This window comes from Agelaius phoeniceus, chromosome 7 (genome assembly GCF_051311805.1).
Source record: "Agelaius phoeniceus isolate bAgePho1 chromosome 7, bAgePho1.hap1, whole genome shotgun sequence".
NCBI lineage: Eukaryota > Metazoa > Chordata > Aves > Passeriformes > Icteridae > Agelaius > Agelaius phoeniceus.
In genome coordinates, this window is record NC_135271.1 from 48682506 (window position 1) to 48697343 (window position 14838).

General features: G+C 44.3%; 1 protein-coding gene across 2 annotated transcripts in view; it reads left to right on the forward strand.

Moving 5' to 3' along the window:
* Window positions 1-7021: 7021 nt before the first annotated feature.
* Window positions 7022-14838, forward strand: part of ACVR2A (activin A receptor type 2A) — a 54758-nt gene continuing 46941 nt past the window's right edge. Inside the window, exon 1 of one of the 2 annotated variants that reach the window (XM_054636848.2) lies at window positions 7022-8813. In XM_054636848.2, coding sequence (XP_054492823.1) covers window positions 8759-8813 — 55 coding nt within the window. In that variant the 5' untranslated portion in view covers window positions 7022-8758. The remainder of the gene's footprint in view (window positions 8814-14838) is intronic. The other variant, XM_077181773.1, reaches the window with a different exon arrangement.

The window sequence follows — 14838 nt, forward strand, 5'->3', positions numbered from 1 at the left end:
GTTTCTTGCCTTGGCCTGAGCTCCCATGGCAGTATCCATTAAACCTGGGGAGGGATCTTGTCTGAGCTTTCCCAAATCTGAAACCTCAGCAGGACCTGAGCAGTCAAACATGGAGCATCCTTAACAACAACAACAAAAAGTCAAACCAAGTAATGCTATGCACAGTTCCAGAAGAAAACCTGATCTTTCAACCCAAACTGCAGCCAAGCAACTGTTCCAGAGGAATAAGCCTTCAAACCCATGGGAATGCCTCTCCTGGGAGCTGTTTAAGCTTCCTTAATGCTCTTAATCCACCTTGATATTGAGCTGCCAGACACTCTGGCACCCACCTTCCCACTTCCAAATAGCTGCTCAAGTGCTGGAGCATTTCTCTCCCCTCCCTGGAGATCCTGACAGCTCTAGGACACCAAGAATTAACCAAGTTATCAAGCAAGTTTTCCCCCACTGTGCTTGTGGCCTTCCACCTCAGTGGAAGTGAAAACCTCTGGTGAACTTTGAGAAAAAACAAGCCATGTTTTAGTTAAAAACTCCAGGATCCATGTGTGTGTCCTTCAACTCTCCACATGAAACAAAAATACTTTTCCCCTTGCAGTTTCATGAAAGTTAATTAGTTGGTATTACTAAAACTGGCTGCATGCACTATGTATCACTACAAAATTAGAAGTACATTTTCATTGCCTAAAGAATTTCAATGCAAAAAAAAAAAAGAGCCTTTATATCAGAAAGGTTGATGCTGTATACAAATTTTTTTAAGTAAATGGAAAAAATTTGTTCATTTAAAAGAGCCTGAACTGAAAAAAACTTCTCACTCTAGGGGGTAAACAGAATTTTGCCATCTCAGATATTAACATTATCTGTTCAATGTCTGAATTGGAATTATTATAAAATTATTTGCAGATGAATGAACTCCAAAACAATTCAGCAGTAGAAGCTGGAGGAGGATTTAGCTCCCCAGTGGCCTGAACAATGGGTAAGAGCACCAGGCTGGGATGTTCTGCTGGTTGCAGAAGAAAGATTCTGGGTTTGAATTTACAGGGTTTCAAATCCCTGGAATGGCTCAGCCCATCCATCCTGTCAGGGCACAATCACCAGAGAGAAATGTTCCAGCTGGATTGTGCTCATGAAAAAAGAAGTGGGCAGCTATTAGGGGCTCCCAAGCTGAGAAACTTGTCCTAGGTCAAATTTGGGAATCTTCCACACTTTTTCCTCTGAAACCTGTAACGTGCCAGATTTTCAGGAATTACAGCACTTGGGGAGAGGAATTATTTCTGTCACAGTGAACAGGAACAAAGGGGTGCCTGAGCTGCTGTTGGCAGGATTATTTTAATGCTACTTAAATTCTGTGCAGAAATTATGAAATCCCTGAATCAGGGATTATGGGCTGCAACCAAAACACATTGACTTAGAGCAATTCACAGGCATTGTCCCAGAGTCACACCTGGGACTTGATCAGGATTCCTGCTCCATTCCCACAAAACTCCTCTAACAAAGGCTGCAGATAAGAGCAGCAGCTGCGTTGCTCTTAAGGAAATGGGCTCCAATCACAGTTCAATCATTTTCCTTTGCAGAAAGGCTTTAGCAGCCTGAACCTGCTGCCTCTGGAAGCGGGATAACTGCTCGTGCTGTTTGTAAGGGTTGATCCTGCACTCCCCAGTTAGCAGCAATAAAAACGATACAAGTATCAGCAGATTGGCCATTGCCATGGATCTCCACCTTCCTCTTGTAAAATTCCAAATGGCAAACTGGCAACTGCAACACCCGTGGAGGATCTGATCAACACTTGACTCTCTGTTGCCATCCCCTTCTGAAGCCAATTAGGCACGTTCTGAATCCTCAGCTTTTGTAGTTTTTAGCAAAACCTGTAACTAATATTTGAGTCCCAGTATCCCCCAGTCCATCTGAACCTTGCACAATTCCACTTCCCATTATCATTCGATAGCAACACTGCAGGAAACTTTATTATTTTCTGTTGGAGCAAAAACTGGCATTCATTTGTGCTCCCCAGCACTCACCTTCTCTGTGACATTGATCTGAACCAAAAAATATTGCCAGGAATGTTCTCCTTACTGAGGTTTTTAATTCCCAAAGTATCAGCCAGCTCTGCTGATGCCACCCTCCAGAAAGCTTCCAGGATATTTTGAATGGCACCAGAAGTAATTACAGCTATCCATGGATTTGTATTCCCAAACGAGCAGAAGTCATATTGACACAATAATTCTGAAGAGCACACAATTGAATGCTCTGAAGATCTGACAATCTCTCCACACTTGGCCACTTCACACTCCTACTTCTTATGACTATTTAATTACAAATTGTTGGCCTAAAATATTGAAATCTTTATCTACAAATATATGTATCAAGCCTTTCAAAGGCAGTGCAAAAGATCTTTAAAATCTGCTATCACTGTCAGGACGCTGTAGCAAAAAAACAACAAACACTTGTCACATATTTTAAGAATCTTTCAAAAATAACGTTGAAAACATGACAATGTTGCAGAACTTTTGCATTCTGTGATGAACACAGAGTCAGTTTATAACTGAATATATAAATTATGGTGTATTCTGAGAAGGGAGATCTCTACACAGACCCTGAGAACTTCCTTTTCATAAAAAAAGATTCCACAGTACAAATGAGGACTAGAGAAAAATATCCAGAAAATGCAATTTTGCTGTGAAAGATGGATGAAATCATAGCTGATAAATGCCACAGTGGTAAAACCCTGTGACACAACCAAGTGCCCCTAAGAGACAAGGGAGTGTCTGAAAGCAACCAGAAGCTGCAGGGGGATGATCTCTTCTGACAAGACTCTGGAAATCCTAGAAAGAAACCAGGAAAATTTCTCCTCCAGGAAAAGAGGTTAGGTAGCTTGGAATCCCTGTTCTAAGGAAGCAAAAGTCTGGCTAACAGGTTAAAAAGGAAAAAGAATCCTTGATTTAAATGTAGCTCTTGTGGAAACAACTTGGTGAAGTTTGTATCAAGGTAATTGCTGTAATATTTTGTATCTTTCTTTTTAAACCTGAGGCAGGGAACAATCCCTGGTGGTGTGGGGTCTGCAGGCTCCAGGTGTTTAATTGGAAAGGGAATTTGTTACACACAAACTCACTACAAAAACAGCTTTACAGAGCATGATCCAGGCCAAATCCTGACACTGCTCATGTGAATAAAATGATCCCACTTCAGCCCTGCACCAAAGCAGGGCTGTGATTTCAGCCTGTATTTCAATTTGTGGATACTCAGCTGGATTCAACAACAGCCTCTGAAATCTGTAAGTTTGATTGAAAACATTAAAGGAGAACATTTTGATGGTCATCTATATTGCCCCAACCCAAAAGCATTGCAGAAGCAAGCTTTGGATTTCATTTCAGTCCAGCAGCAGCATTTAAAAGGTTGATTAATTCCACATTCTCTCATGCTTTCAAGTTGTGCTACTCTTAACTTTAAAGTATATATAACTTAAAAGTATATACTTATATATACTTACTTAAAGTATATCACTTTAAAGTATCTCAATAGTTTTGGAGCAGAGTATAAAGTGCAAAATAATGAATAATTTGTAGGAATTTTATTTATTATCTGTCCACAGCAAGAGAACTGAAAATTTGTATTAAAACTCTTGTGGAACATGATGAGTTTCATGTAAGTCATATATATGGAAGTAAAAATACTTGAAGGCAGTTATTTACCTTTTCGAAAATAAAATAATTTAGGCTGTCATCCAGCACAGTTTCCCAAAGGAAAGTGAAGCTGGCTGGTAAAGAGGGCAGCCCTGGGAGACATTAATTTCTTGCCATTTTGGTCCATTTTTTTTGGTTTGGTTATGTAAGGACAGTGCCTGAATGGGGTCTTCTCTTCCTCCAGAGTTTCAAAGGGGGAATGACTTAGACCACAAGGAAAGATGAAAGAGATACTGATAAGGATTCTCTCTGTTGGTGTCCCTCCTGATGTTATCAACCCCATGGTTCCCATTTTCCATTCAGAAATGCTTCTCTAGGTGTTGTGAATGAGTTCTGCACAAAAACTCCTTCCCTACCACGTCGGGTTTTGTGTTGATTCACTGCTAAGAGCGGGAATAGCAAAGGCACAGCTGAAATCCTCAATTCCTAGCAGTGCTCCAGAGAGAAAAATGAGCCATTGCTGGGTTTTAACTCTCCTCATTATTCCCTGGAAGGAAAAGTTATATTTGTGCTGCCTCTAGGCAAAGTCCCATCCCACATGAACAAAAGACTGAAGCTAAGATCACATCCATTTCATCTCCTCCTGCTCTCCACAGATGCTTAAGTCCCTGACACTGTGCCTTCAGTGCTCATATGTCACAGTAAATGATTCATTAAAAATGCAGAGACAGATTGATCTTGGAAGGGGGGAAAAAAAAAGATCTGGAGTTGAAGGCGAAAGGAAAATAGAAATGAGGAGCCAAAAGGTGAAAAAGGGAAACACCCCCAAAATTCACATGAGAAAGACATTTAAAAATAAGGAGCAGACAGCAACTGTGCTGACATTTAATGTGTCTGCTTGGGATAAAACTCATCCTTTTACTAGCAATAAAACAACAGCCTAGCCTAAAGCCCTGGGAGCATTTTGCATCAAGTCCCTCATAAAAATGCTTGGCAGTTTCTCCTAAGGTCCGTACAAGATCTGCACCAAACTTTACTTTTTCGGGTAATTCAAAGGGAGCAAATCCCCAGTGCAGGTAGGGAGAGCTGCCTGATCCCAGGCACCACCACTCACCCTCATTCCCAGCCCCCTGGCCATGCTCCAAAGTGGGAAGGAAAAGGCAGGAAGGAGCCTTGCTTGTGATTCCCGTGGTGCTGATAAGCAGGGCATTGACAAGAGCAGCCCCACAGAATTTGTTGGTACCATTTCCTAGGTGGCCAGAAGGATTTGCTCTGCCAGAGGAATCCTGCAAGCAAAAAGCAACCCCTGCCTAAGGATGATGAGCTCCTTGAGTAAGAGACACCTCCTTGCCCTGACATCCGTGCAAATTCTCTTATATAGGTGACACATTTCTTCTATTTTTATCAAAAACAACTTGTAAAATAGAAATATGGACCATAATTTACATTCTTTCACCAAAAAAAAACCAAACCCTCTGACAACTAAGCTAAATCCCTGCAATGGGAAGTACATATATAAATATATATATATTCACACACACACCAGCAATATTTTTAGCTATGATTTCCTACTCATGTGGCAACATGACCAGTGTTCTGAAGAAGCTGAGCCAAGTGAAAACACAACCTGCAGAACAGGTCACGTTTAAATATTCTGCTATTGAAGAATATTAAAAACTACAGATTAAGTAGGAGTGTTGTAACATTTAACATTAATTAAGGCTTGTAAATCATTCTGAAATACTTGGATAAAAGATGGCATAAAAGGTGTTGCCACATGTCTTGATGCTTCTAGATGTGCACAAGCCCTGACATCTTATTTTGTGTTTGGGATGTTTCAAATCATAAAAAAAAATTATGGTCACTGGATGAATTTAATGTTGGGAAGTGTTGGGACACGACAGAGAAACACCAAGGTTGTCTGATTAAGAACTCAAGCAGACATCTCAATGCAAAAAACCTGAAATAGATCCATTTCTTGGATCCTGGTGGATCACCAGATCTGTGAGTTAGAGCTTGGCAGTGTTGCTAAGCCTTGACTTGGCTGTATATTCATATATGTGAAATACAGATCATTTTCCTTCCAGTCTAGTACCACCAACTATTCACATCCCCAAAAACCCCTCTTAGTCCATGCCACCAAACAGTTTGAAAAGGAATCTGGAAGCACTTAATACCTATCTGGGGTTGGTGAACAGCATAACCAGTTCTCAGAGAACTTGGCACTTGTTGCTTGTGCAACTACAGGTCTTTATAGAATACAGAAATCAAAGGCCAGCACTAAGGCTCTTGTGCTTTCCCACATGGATCTCCAGATTTAAGAGCCACATCTTCCTTTTTATCCAGAGACAAGAGATGTATGTTATGGCATCCATTTAAAAACAAAACAAAATAAAGGTGTAAGGAGTGACACCAAACTCCTGAAGGAGCAGAGCTAATGAATTACCTGGACAGGACACGCTGGGCAGCTGTTCATGGTGCATCTCACGTGGGGCTGAGGCCACAGACACACTCCAGGCACCTCCCAGCACCTGGGGGAGCCCACCAGAAATACAGAGAGAACAGCACGGAGTCACAGGGCAACTGGAATGGATTCCAACTTAAAAGAGGGCAGGTTTCAATTAGATGGGATATTGGGAAGGGATTGTTCCCTGTGAGGGTGGGCAGGCCCTGGCACACGGTGCCCAGAGAAGCTGTGGCTGTCCATGGATCCCTGGAAGTGCCCAAGGCCAGGCTGGAGAGGGCTTGGAGCAGCCTGGGATGGTGGAAGGTGTCCTTGCTCCATGGCAGGGGGTTGGAAATTAATGATTTTTAAAGGTCCTTTTCAACCCAAACCCTTCTGTGACTCTGATTCTGTGCTGTAGCAGCAGTGATGCTCCTGAGCAATGTGCCCACAGCCGTAGCTCTCACCTGGACTACCCGTGGGACATTTTCAGGGACATTTTCAGGCTGAGCTGGGATGAGGCGGAAGACCAGGCCGACATTTGACCCCAGAGGCAGCGCCCTCAGCCTCACACCGTCGTGTACACGTTACACCGCTGTGACCCCTCCCGGCGAGGTCCCACCGCGTGGCTGCCGGCAGCGCTTTGCCTCCATCACCCGAGTTTGAGAGCACAGCACAGCCCCCCGACACCTCGAGGGAGCCCCGCGAAGCTGAATTACGGACACCGAGGGGGTCGGGGCGGAGCGGGGCGAGGGCGCCTGAGGGGCCGCGCCCTGAGGGGCGGGAAGGGCGGGCAGGAGCGCGCCCGTGAGGCGGCGCGCGCGGGCCGCGAGGGGCGGGGCCAGCGTGGGGGAGCGCGCTCCGCCCCGCCGCCGATAGGAGGGGCGAGCGGAGGTGGGCGGGGCTAAACTGCCAAACCCGCGTTGTGATTGGGTGATATGGTTGTCAATCCGGGGCGGCCGCCGCGGCCGTGGGGAAGGAGGGGGAGGCGGAGAGGAAACAAAAACAATCGCCCGGGCGCCGCCATCTTGGGCCGGTTCTCCACACGCCACACGGGTGAATGGGTAGATATGAGATTACCACGGGGGAGCAGCGGCAGCAGGGCACCGAGGGCTGTTCCGCGCTGCCAGCGACACTCGGCGGGCTCTAGGCACGGCCGCCGCCGCCCGGAGAGAATCCCCCGGCTCGGCCTTTTCGCCTCGCCAGCCCCTAAGCTGCACTGCTGGAGGGACAAAGTTGGGCTGAGCCGCGCTGCCTCCGCCGCCCGGGAGACCGAAGAGTTGAGCCGGGGTCAGAGTTAGGGGAGAGGGTGACGAGGGGATCGCTCCCCGCTCCGCCGTGTGGGAGGCGCGGGGAGAAGGCTCTGCCTCCCCGCCCCTGCCGTCTCCTGCTGCTCGCTCCTAGGAGGAAAAGAAAAAAGAAGAAGAAAAAAAAAAAAAAAGGCAAGAACTGGATTGAGCTCGGAGGAGTGGATTTTGTGGAGTCTCCGTTTGAGCAGCGGCGGGGCGGCGAGGAGGAGATGTGTCCGTGAGGAAGGAGAGGAGCGTGGATCCATCCAGGACCCGTGAGGAGCCAGAGGAGCCTGGATCCATCCAGCCCCAGCCCGCCGTGAGGCGCAGCCGCCTCCCTTCCAAAGAAGCCCGGTTCTCCTGGAAGCACGGCACTCGGCAAGGATTTGCCACAAAGAATATATACCACCCTCCTCCCCAGCGCCTGGATACTGCATTTTAATTTTTTAATTTTTTTTTTTTTTTTGGTACCCCCCCCTCCCCAGCCACTCTTGTGTGTTAAATACCAAATATAGCCTCTCGCGGGGGGAGGGGATGGAAATCTCCTAGAAGAATTGGAAATCTTGCTGGGATTCGGGAGTGCTGGTGCTGGAGAAGGGCGGTGAAGACGGGGGGATGCACTGCTCTCGCTGCCTGGCCAAGGACTAGAGATTTGCCACTTCCCGGGGAGCCCGAAGGTTTGTTTGTTCCCAGACTGTTGTTTCCCCCTTCCCTTCTCCTGGGCTACGCTAAATCCCTTAGCATTTATTAAAGAAAACCCACGTGTAGCTGGTGGCTGGTTTTTAAGGTAGTTTTTCATCGACAAACTGACAAAAAAAAAACAACAAAAAACAAAAACTTCCTCTCTTCGCCTCGAGGTTTGGAACTGGAATGGAGCTGCTCTTCTCCCAAACACTACACGGGGTGTGAAGGGGGGGAGGCAGGACGAAAACATCGCCTCGGACTGATCCCGATCCGACCCCCGACACTCGCACCCACGAGGGATGATCCTTCACGGCGCCTGATGTGGAAAACACTTGGAGACTCAGAGACTTCGTCGTGCTCAGCAGCTTAATCGTTGACTTATTTTGTTTTGGTTTTTATTTTTTTTTTTAAGTGGATTCGTAGCATTACTTTTATGAATTGAATTTTGCCACCGTTTGTACAGAAGCCAAATGACACGTGTGTTTTGAAACACGGTTCCAAATATATTTATCCCTCCCTCAACCCGGATTCTCTCTAGAAAGAGCCGCGGGGAGGTCGTCAGTGTCTAAACAAACCTGATTTTTAGTGTTTTATGAACACTACCTGCTGCAGAAATGTTGCTATAAATTGCTTTATAACGGTTCAGCAAGAAGGGAGATTTTTCCAGCTTGCAGGACCCAGAAAACTGGATACTTAAAGTCACTTAAATGTTTTAACAGCATTGGAAAATGGGAGCTGCTACTAAGTTGGCGTTCGCTGTTTTTCTTATCTCTTGTTCATCAGGTAAGTGAATGTTCCTGGATTTGTCACTTTAAACTGAGGGCTTTGGGGTCAGCGCTTGGGAACTTGGGCTGGCTCTGTATGAATGGGAAGAAATTTATTTTTTTTTTAGGTGGCAAATGTTCGTGGATGGCAGCGACTGTAAAGGCAGAAGCTGCTTTCGTGTTTATTCTTAAAAATATATATAACGTGAGCACTTGAAACGCTCCCAGCGCTTGGATTTCAGCTCAATTGTGTGGAATAAATGTGGAGACATAACCACCTAGTGTCACATAAGTAACCTGGCAGCGCAGTTATCGGTGTTGGATGCTGGTTTTAAATAAGAATTACCCAGCTGAAATTGCTCTTTCCTTCAGTTTGATCTCTCTTAGCCCGGACTATTCACTGGTGAATAGCGACCTTGGTTAATGCTTCATTAATTTGGAATAGGTGCCGCTCTGAGAGGCTGAGCTCGTCCTTTGGTGATAGCGAAGGGGTGTGTGCGTGTAGAGATGTACCAGCAGAATTGGGGTGAAAAGCCAGGCTTTCCGTTCCTAAAGAGTCATTTGTAACCCTTTGTGTTTTCCTATTCGTTATATCGCAGGAAAAAAAAAAATCGACTGATTTTTCTCTTTAAAACAGCAGAGTTTGAGGTGTTCAAATGCCAGCTCTGAGTCCTGGGGAGCGAGCGGGGTGTGAGGACTTCCCCACGCTTCTCCAGGAGGAAAATTGTTACGGCAGCAACCAGTGGTTGGGCAGCTGTTGGTCCATTTGTGCTCCTTCAGTCCCACAAAAACCCCTCTTAGGAGCTGTGCGAGGATCTCACGCGAGTTTCCAAGCCGGCCTGGCGCTCCGAGCGTGCATTTGGTGCTCTGTGGAGGGTTTTAGCATCCTTGCAGGGTGTGCAGAGCTACACTTGTTTACCAGGCTAAAAGCGCCCAGCCGAGTGCTCGGGCTGCCCGTGTGACCGGGAGAAGGGAGTAATGAGATCCCTGTAAGGATGCCTTTTACATTTCCAGCGTTAGGAGCTGCAGGATTTTGCTGAAGAGGCCGTTTTGCTGTGGTTAGTAAATGGAATAAGTCTCGTCTTGTGTCTGTAGTGCTATCGATCCGCGCTGTGTGCGCTAAATGTGCTGTGAAATGGCGAGCGCTGCCAGGAGAAACCCAAAAACCCTGCCTGTGCTAACCAGGGAAACAGCTCAGCGGGTTAACGACGGCCAGAAGGGTGTTCGGGACGTTTAATTTTTATTCTTCCTTTCAAACCAAACATGATTTCTGACAGCTTTAGCCTCGCAGTAAGGACGTGTGTGTCTCGTCTTTTCCTAAAGCCTGGTTTTTCAGCTCCGCAGCGTTCCCTTCATTCAGCAATATGTTTTGTAGGGAAACTTTTTTCCCCCCTCTCTCTCGAACAGTTCCTGAAAGACTTGCTGCCATCTGCTCTCCGTGGCTCTCTCTCTTCCACGTCCACCTCCAAGATCCTTTTGCCTAGAGCACAGAATAGTGGTTTTTGTTGACATTACCTATCAGACTTCATAAAAAAGAGCAGCTAAGCAATAGAGAACGTCTTTTCTTGAACGTTGCTCGCTCGGCTTGTCCTTGGTAAGGTGAAAAGAATGTTCCTCTTGCCTGTGAAGAATTAATCTTGGCTAAATGAGCAGGAAACTGCCTGCAATCCGGGCTGCTTCTCATGTTAATGACATTGTTTTGGTGGTTATTCCAGTATTACACATTAAGTGTTCCGGTACTTAACAATTATTATACTATTTTCTACTCACACCAGGACTGCAGACGCTCTACAATTTTAGGCAAGTCTAAAAATAAATAAATTCAACAGTAAACTGTTGGGTTTATGATCAGAACTACAAGATTATGTAAGATTTTAAGCTTGAAGTGCAGGCGTTTTTATGAGTAGTGTTTTTTAACTGACTTATTTCAGTTTAAAACCCTACCTGGTGGATTGGTTCTAACGTCATCATCACCAGAATTTTTTTTTTCCAGCCTTTAGTCTGAAAATCAGTCTGCCCAGGTCCTATATTTCGAAATATTGGCAATGGTTGAGAAAATCCTGGAGTTCAGGTGTGGAGGTGCCTCTCTCTGGTGTGCAGCTCCAGCTCCTCTCAGCCTCTTTCAGCAATTGGGGGTTTGGTTTGCTGTATTTGTTCATTTATTTTTAAATACAGCTATTTTCTGCAGATGTTTACATGGCCAATTAATACCGGGGTTCTTTTAATAGGTGAAAATGTTGTGGTTTTTTTCTGCGTGGTGGGTGTGGAAGTGCTATTTAGGTTCAAAGCGATTTATTTTATTATCTGTAAACTGCACTATGAAATCCTGTAAATGTACTGCAAATGGACAGGAATTTCCAGTGAGTTTAATCATCTTTGTTAAGAGAGTGAAAATATTTCCCTGTTCTGACTAAGACATTTGAAAAAGAGCATCTGTGTTGTTATTAGGCTTTAAAATATTTGTAGCTGCCTGGATAGAAGTGGGTGTAGGTTTGCACCCATCTGCAGGAACTCCAGAGGCCGAGATGAGTGCACATTAACTAAACAAGAAAGCAAAGTGCCCGGGTCAAGGTTCTCCGTGTGCCCTCTAATACACTTCTCAGATAAACCTGTGGGCAGGTTTGATTTCAGAGGGAGCAGAAGATCCTGAAGTAAGAATAAAATACTTCAGAGCAAGCTTGCTGTGCCTCTGCTGTAGGTGAGGCAGGGTTGGAGGGAAGCTTCGCAGGCAAACTTGTGACTGAAGCAGCTCGTTCATCAAAGCAGCCTCTCTGCAGATATCATCTGGGTGCTCCCCTCCCCAGGGAAGTGTGGTTGTGTTCTGGTGGTTTTGGGATTGCTGAGCTGCACTTCAGAGCATTTCAGGAACAGAGAATGGGCGCTTCCATCGTTTTCGGAGATTTTGGAAACGTACACCCCGTGCAGCTGAAAGTGTGGGGCGTGCTGAGGGAGTGGATTTTCCTCAGCCATAATCTTAGTTTAAAATCTCATCGTTCCTTTTGTTGCTCATAAACTCCTCATTTCCCAGCCCATCATCTCACCTGAGATACCTGCCCTGCCTTTGGTACCTGGGTGGTCCCAAATCCAAGTAGCTCTGCAGTCTCCTACGGGAAACAAGACCCGGAGTTTTTGGAATTAAAGCTAAAATCAAGCTAAAAATCACCTAAACAAAAGGAACCATATCAGAAAAGTGTTGGTCCTCTCTATTTCTCCTGATGCCAGATCATTGCCCAGCCACTCAGGAGGTCTTGAGTAATTTAGTGAAGGTACTGGCGTGTCAAAGACACCTTTGTAGTTAAAGTAGTATTTTCACTGCATGGAGGATGTTTTATTCTCTGATTTTAAATCTATCATTCTCCTGTGTCACAGCGATTATTATCGGAGAAGTTATTTTTTAAATTGTATCTTTCCCCCTCCCCAAAAAAAAAAAAAAATCTATTGAGAACTGTAAAACCTACTTTCCATGGTATGACTTTACAAGCTGAATGGTTGGGTGTCCTGAAGGAATTGAGGGGGAACATGAGACTTTTTCTTTGATTTACTTGTGTAAATGTCTCTTTTTTTTACTGTCCTTTCATTATAAACTTGGTAACCCTTGAAAATCCTGCCACAGGTTTGGGAATGTTTGTGGAATTGTTTCTGCTGGTGTGTTCCCTGTGAGCTGTCCATGATTGTGGTTGGACTCTAATCACTTTATTCACTTTATTGTGGGATAATAAACTACTTCAGAGTTAGTGCTGCTTTTAAAGTAAAGATTCCTTTATTTTATCGGAGTGTACAAGTTCTTTATTAAATGTATTACCACTGTGCACTCCTAATGTTGCTGTTAAGAGCAGGACTTGTTTCATTCAATAAAACTCTTTAATACTGTTTTCAAGCATAGAGTGAGTTATGGAGAGCTTGATGCTATAAGTGACTACAGCTCAAAAATCTGTTAACTATTTCTAAGTAATCTGTTAATACTTAACAGTTATAAACCCCAAATCTTCTGGGCTCTGAGGAGAGCTGTAATTGTGCAAATGCAACATCAGAACGTGTGAGCATCGTTGGGAACTCTGCTTTCCAAACATTTCCGGGGAGATGCTGCTGTCATGAGTTTATTTGCATCTCTGCCCTTCACACACAGGGCTTTGCAGGAGAAAAGCCTTCCAGAAGTTTGTCTGCATATGCTGGGTGTAAGTTGAGGGGCAGGTGTTCTGTGTGAGGGAAAAGCTCTTTCCTGCAAGAGGAGATCACTGTTTGCAGGAATAATAGTTTTCAGCTGGGTTTCATGAAGAGTGTTTGAATGGGTTTTGTATTGTTCCTATTCTCACCTTTCTGGAATTTGAGGGTGAAATCCCTTAGGTGATGAGTTTGGCTGATCAGCAAATGAGGACAGACTCAGACTCAAAAAAAACCCTTTTTTTCTTCTCTGTTTAACCTTAGACATTAATTTTTTGTCATATTATTACTTCTAGGGAAGGGGAAAAATAACAGCACCTCCAATGTTTTTCATTCCTATTCATTCCACCTTTTCTTCCAGCCTTCTCCACTTGTAGTTTTTCCAGGCTGTGAAAAGGGAGAGATTGACAAGGAATCTGATTGTGGAAGAGGTTTCTTGGTGTAGGAGAGATGCATTTCCACCACTTAATTAACTGAAAGCAGCTTAATGCAAATGCCTGCTTGAGCTGGTTGGTAGCATCCATGAGCTGTTAGCTCTCTGATGTTCCTGAAAATGAAAACTCCCTAAAAAGATCAAGAAAATTACGGATTTTACAGCCAAGTTCTTGTGTGATGAAATCTTAATGTGTTTTTGTTGCCTTGGTGCTTAAAATTCAGCACATCTTATTTCCTGTTATTTCCATATGGAATCCAAGTGGTATTGGATGCCAGTGACTTTATGTGGCATCTCTTGTCTTCTCTCCCTGCACTGTCTGTGTGGTGGTGGAGGGGGTTTTTTCTTAGAAATAGTTTGTGACTACAGTGCCAAACAGCAGAGCACATTTAGGCTTAATCCCACAGAAAATGAATATTTACTGCCATGTTGTTTACGTTGCATATCTCTGCGGCCAGGAATCCCAAATGTAGATTAGATACATCAAATCCTTCAGTTGTTGGTGCAAGGAGAGCAGGGAAGGGTTTTTCCATTGCATAATTATCATCGTGGTTTCACAATAATTTCATTCTTGATGAGGAAAGTCAACATTTATGGTTTTCTTCAAAATTTCCTAGTGAAAGCTGTAACTGGAAACAAAAACAGACAATTCACGTACTAACTGGAGCAACCAATCTTTGGGTCACCCCAAATCCTGGGGACTTCACAGCGAGGCCCTGCAGCAACAGCAGCACTTGTGGGGTTGCCACCTCCTTGTTTTGTTGGGTTTGGGAGGGAAATTAAGTGTTTCCAAATTGTAAAAACACCTTGTGCAAGGCTTGGTCATTTTGTGTTCTGCTGGTGTTTCTGTTCAAGTGGTGCAGGATAATTTGTTTCGCTCAGGATGCAAAATTGCAATGAATTCTGGTGTTGTTCCCCAGTTACCACAGTGCTCGTTGGGAGCTGTTAAACTGCTCTGCCTGGCCCCGATGGGATGGTGGGGACTCTTAGCTGGCAAGAGGGCTACAAGCCCTTCACTTCATTTAAATGGCCACAGATCACCTTTGGAGATTGCTCACTTTGTTAAAGCATAACTTCTCCTTTTAAAGGATTTCTATGGATCTGTAATTAGGTGGTAATTCAATACAAAATGCTAAAATGACAATGTAATTAAAAGCAAACCCCTATGTACTCTTAACTGTGATGGGCATGTAAGAAATGCCAAGATGCATTTCTCTGCTTTTATAACTCTTTAATTACATGAGGGAAACATTGTCTGTAGTTAGTGAATAGATAATGAAGATGAATGCTATATCTTGGCCAAAAAGAGTATTTCTCAAATTCTTTTGCTTTCTGAACTTTGAGATATTGATCTGCCTCATTAAAACTAAGAATTAAGATTGTATTTTGCATTTACAGCAAAATTGTGTATCGTAATTATAACAACATTTAGGCATTGCTGGCTGATCTG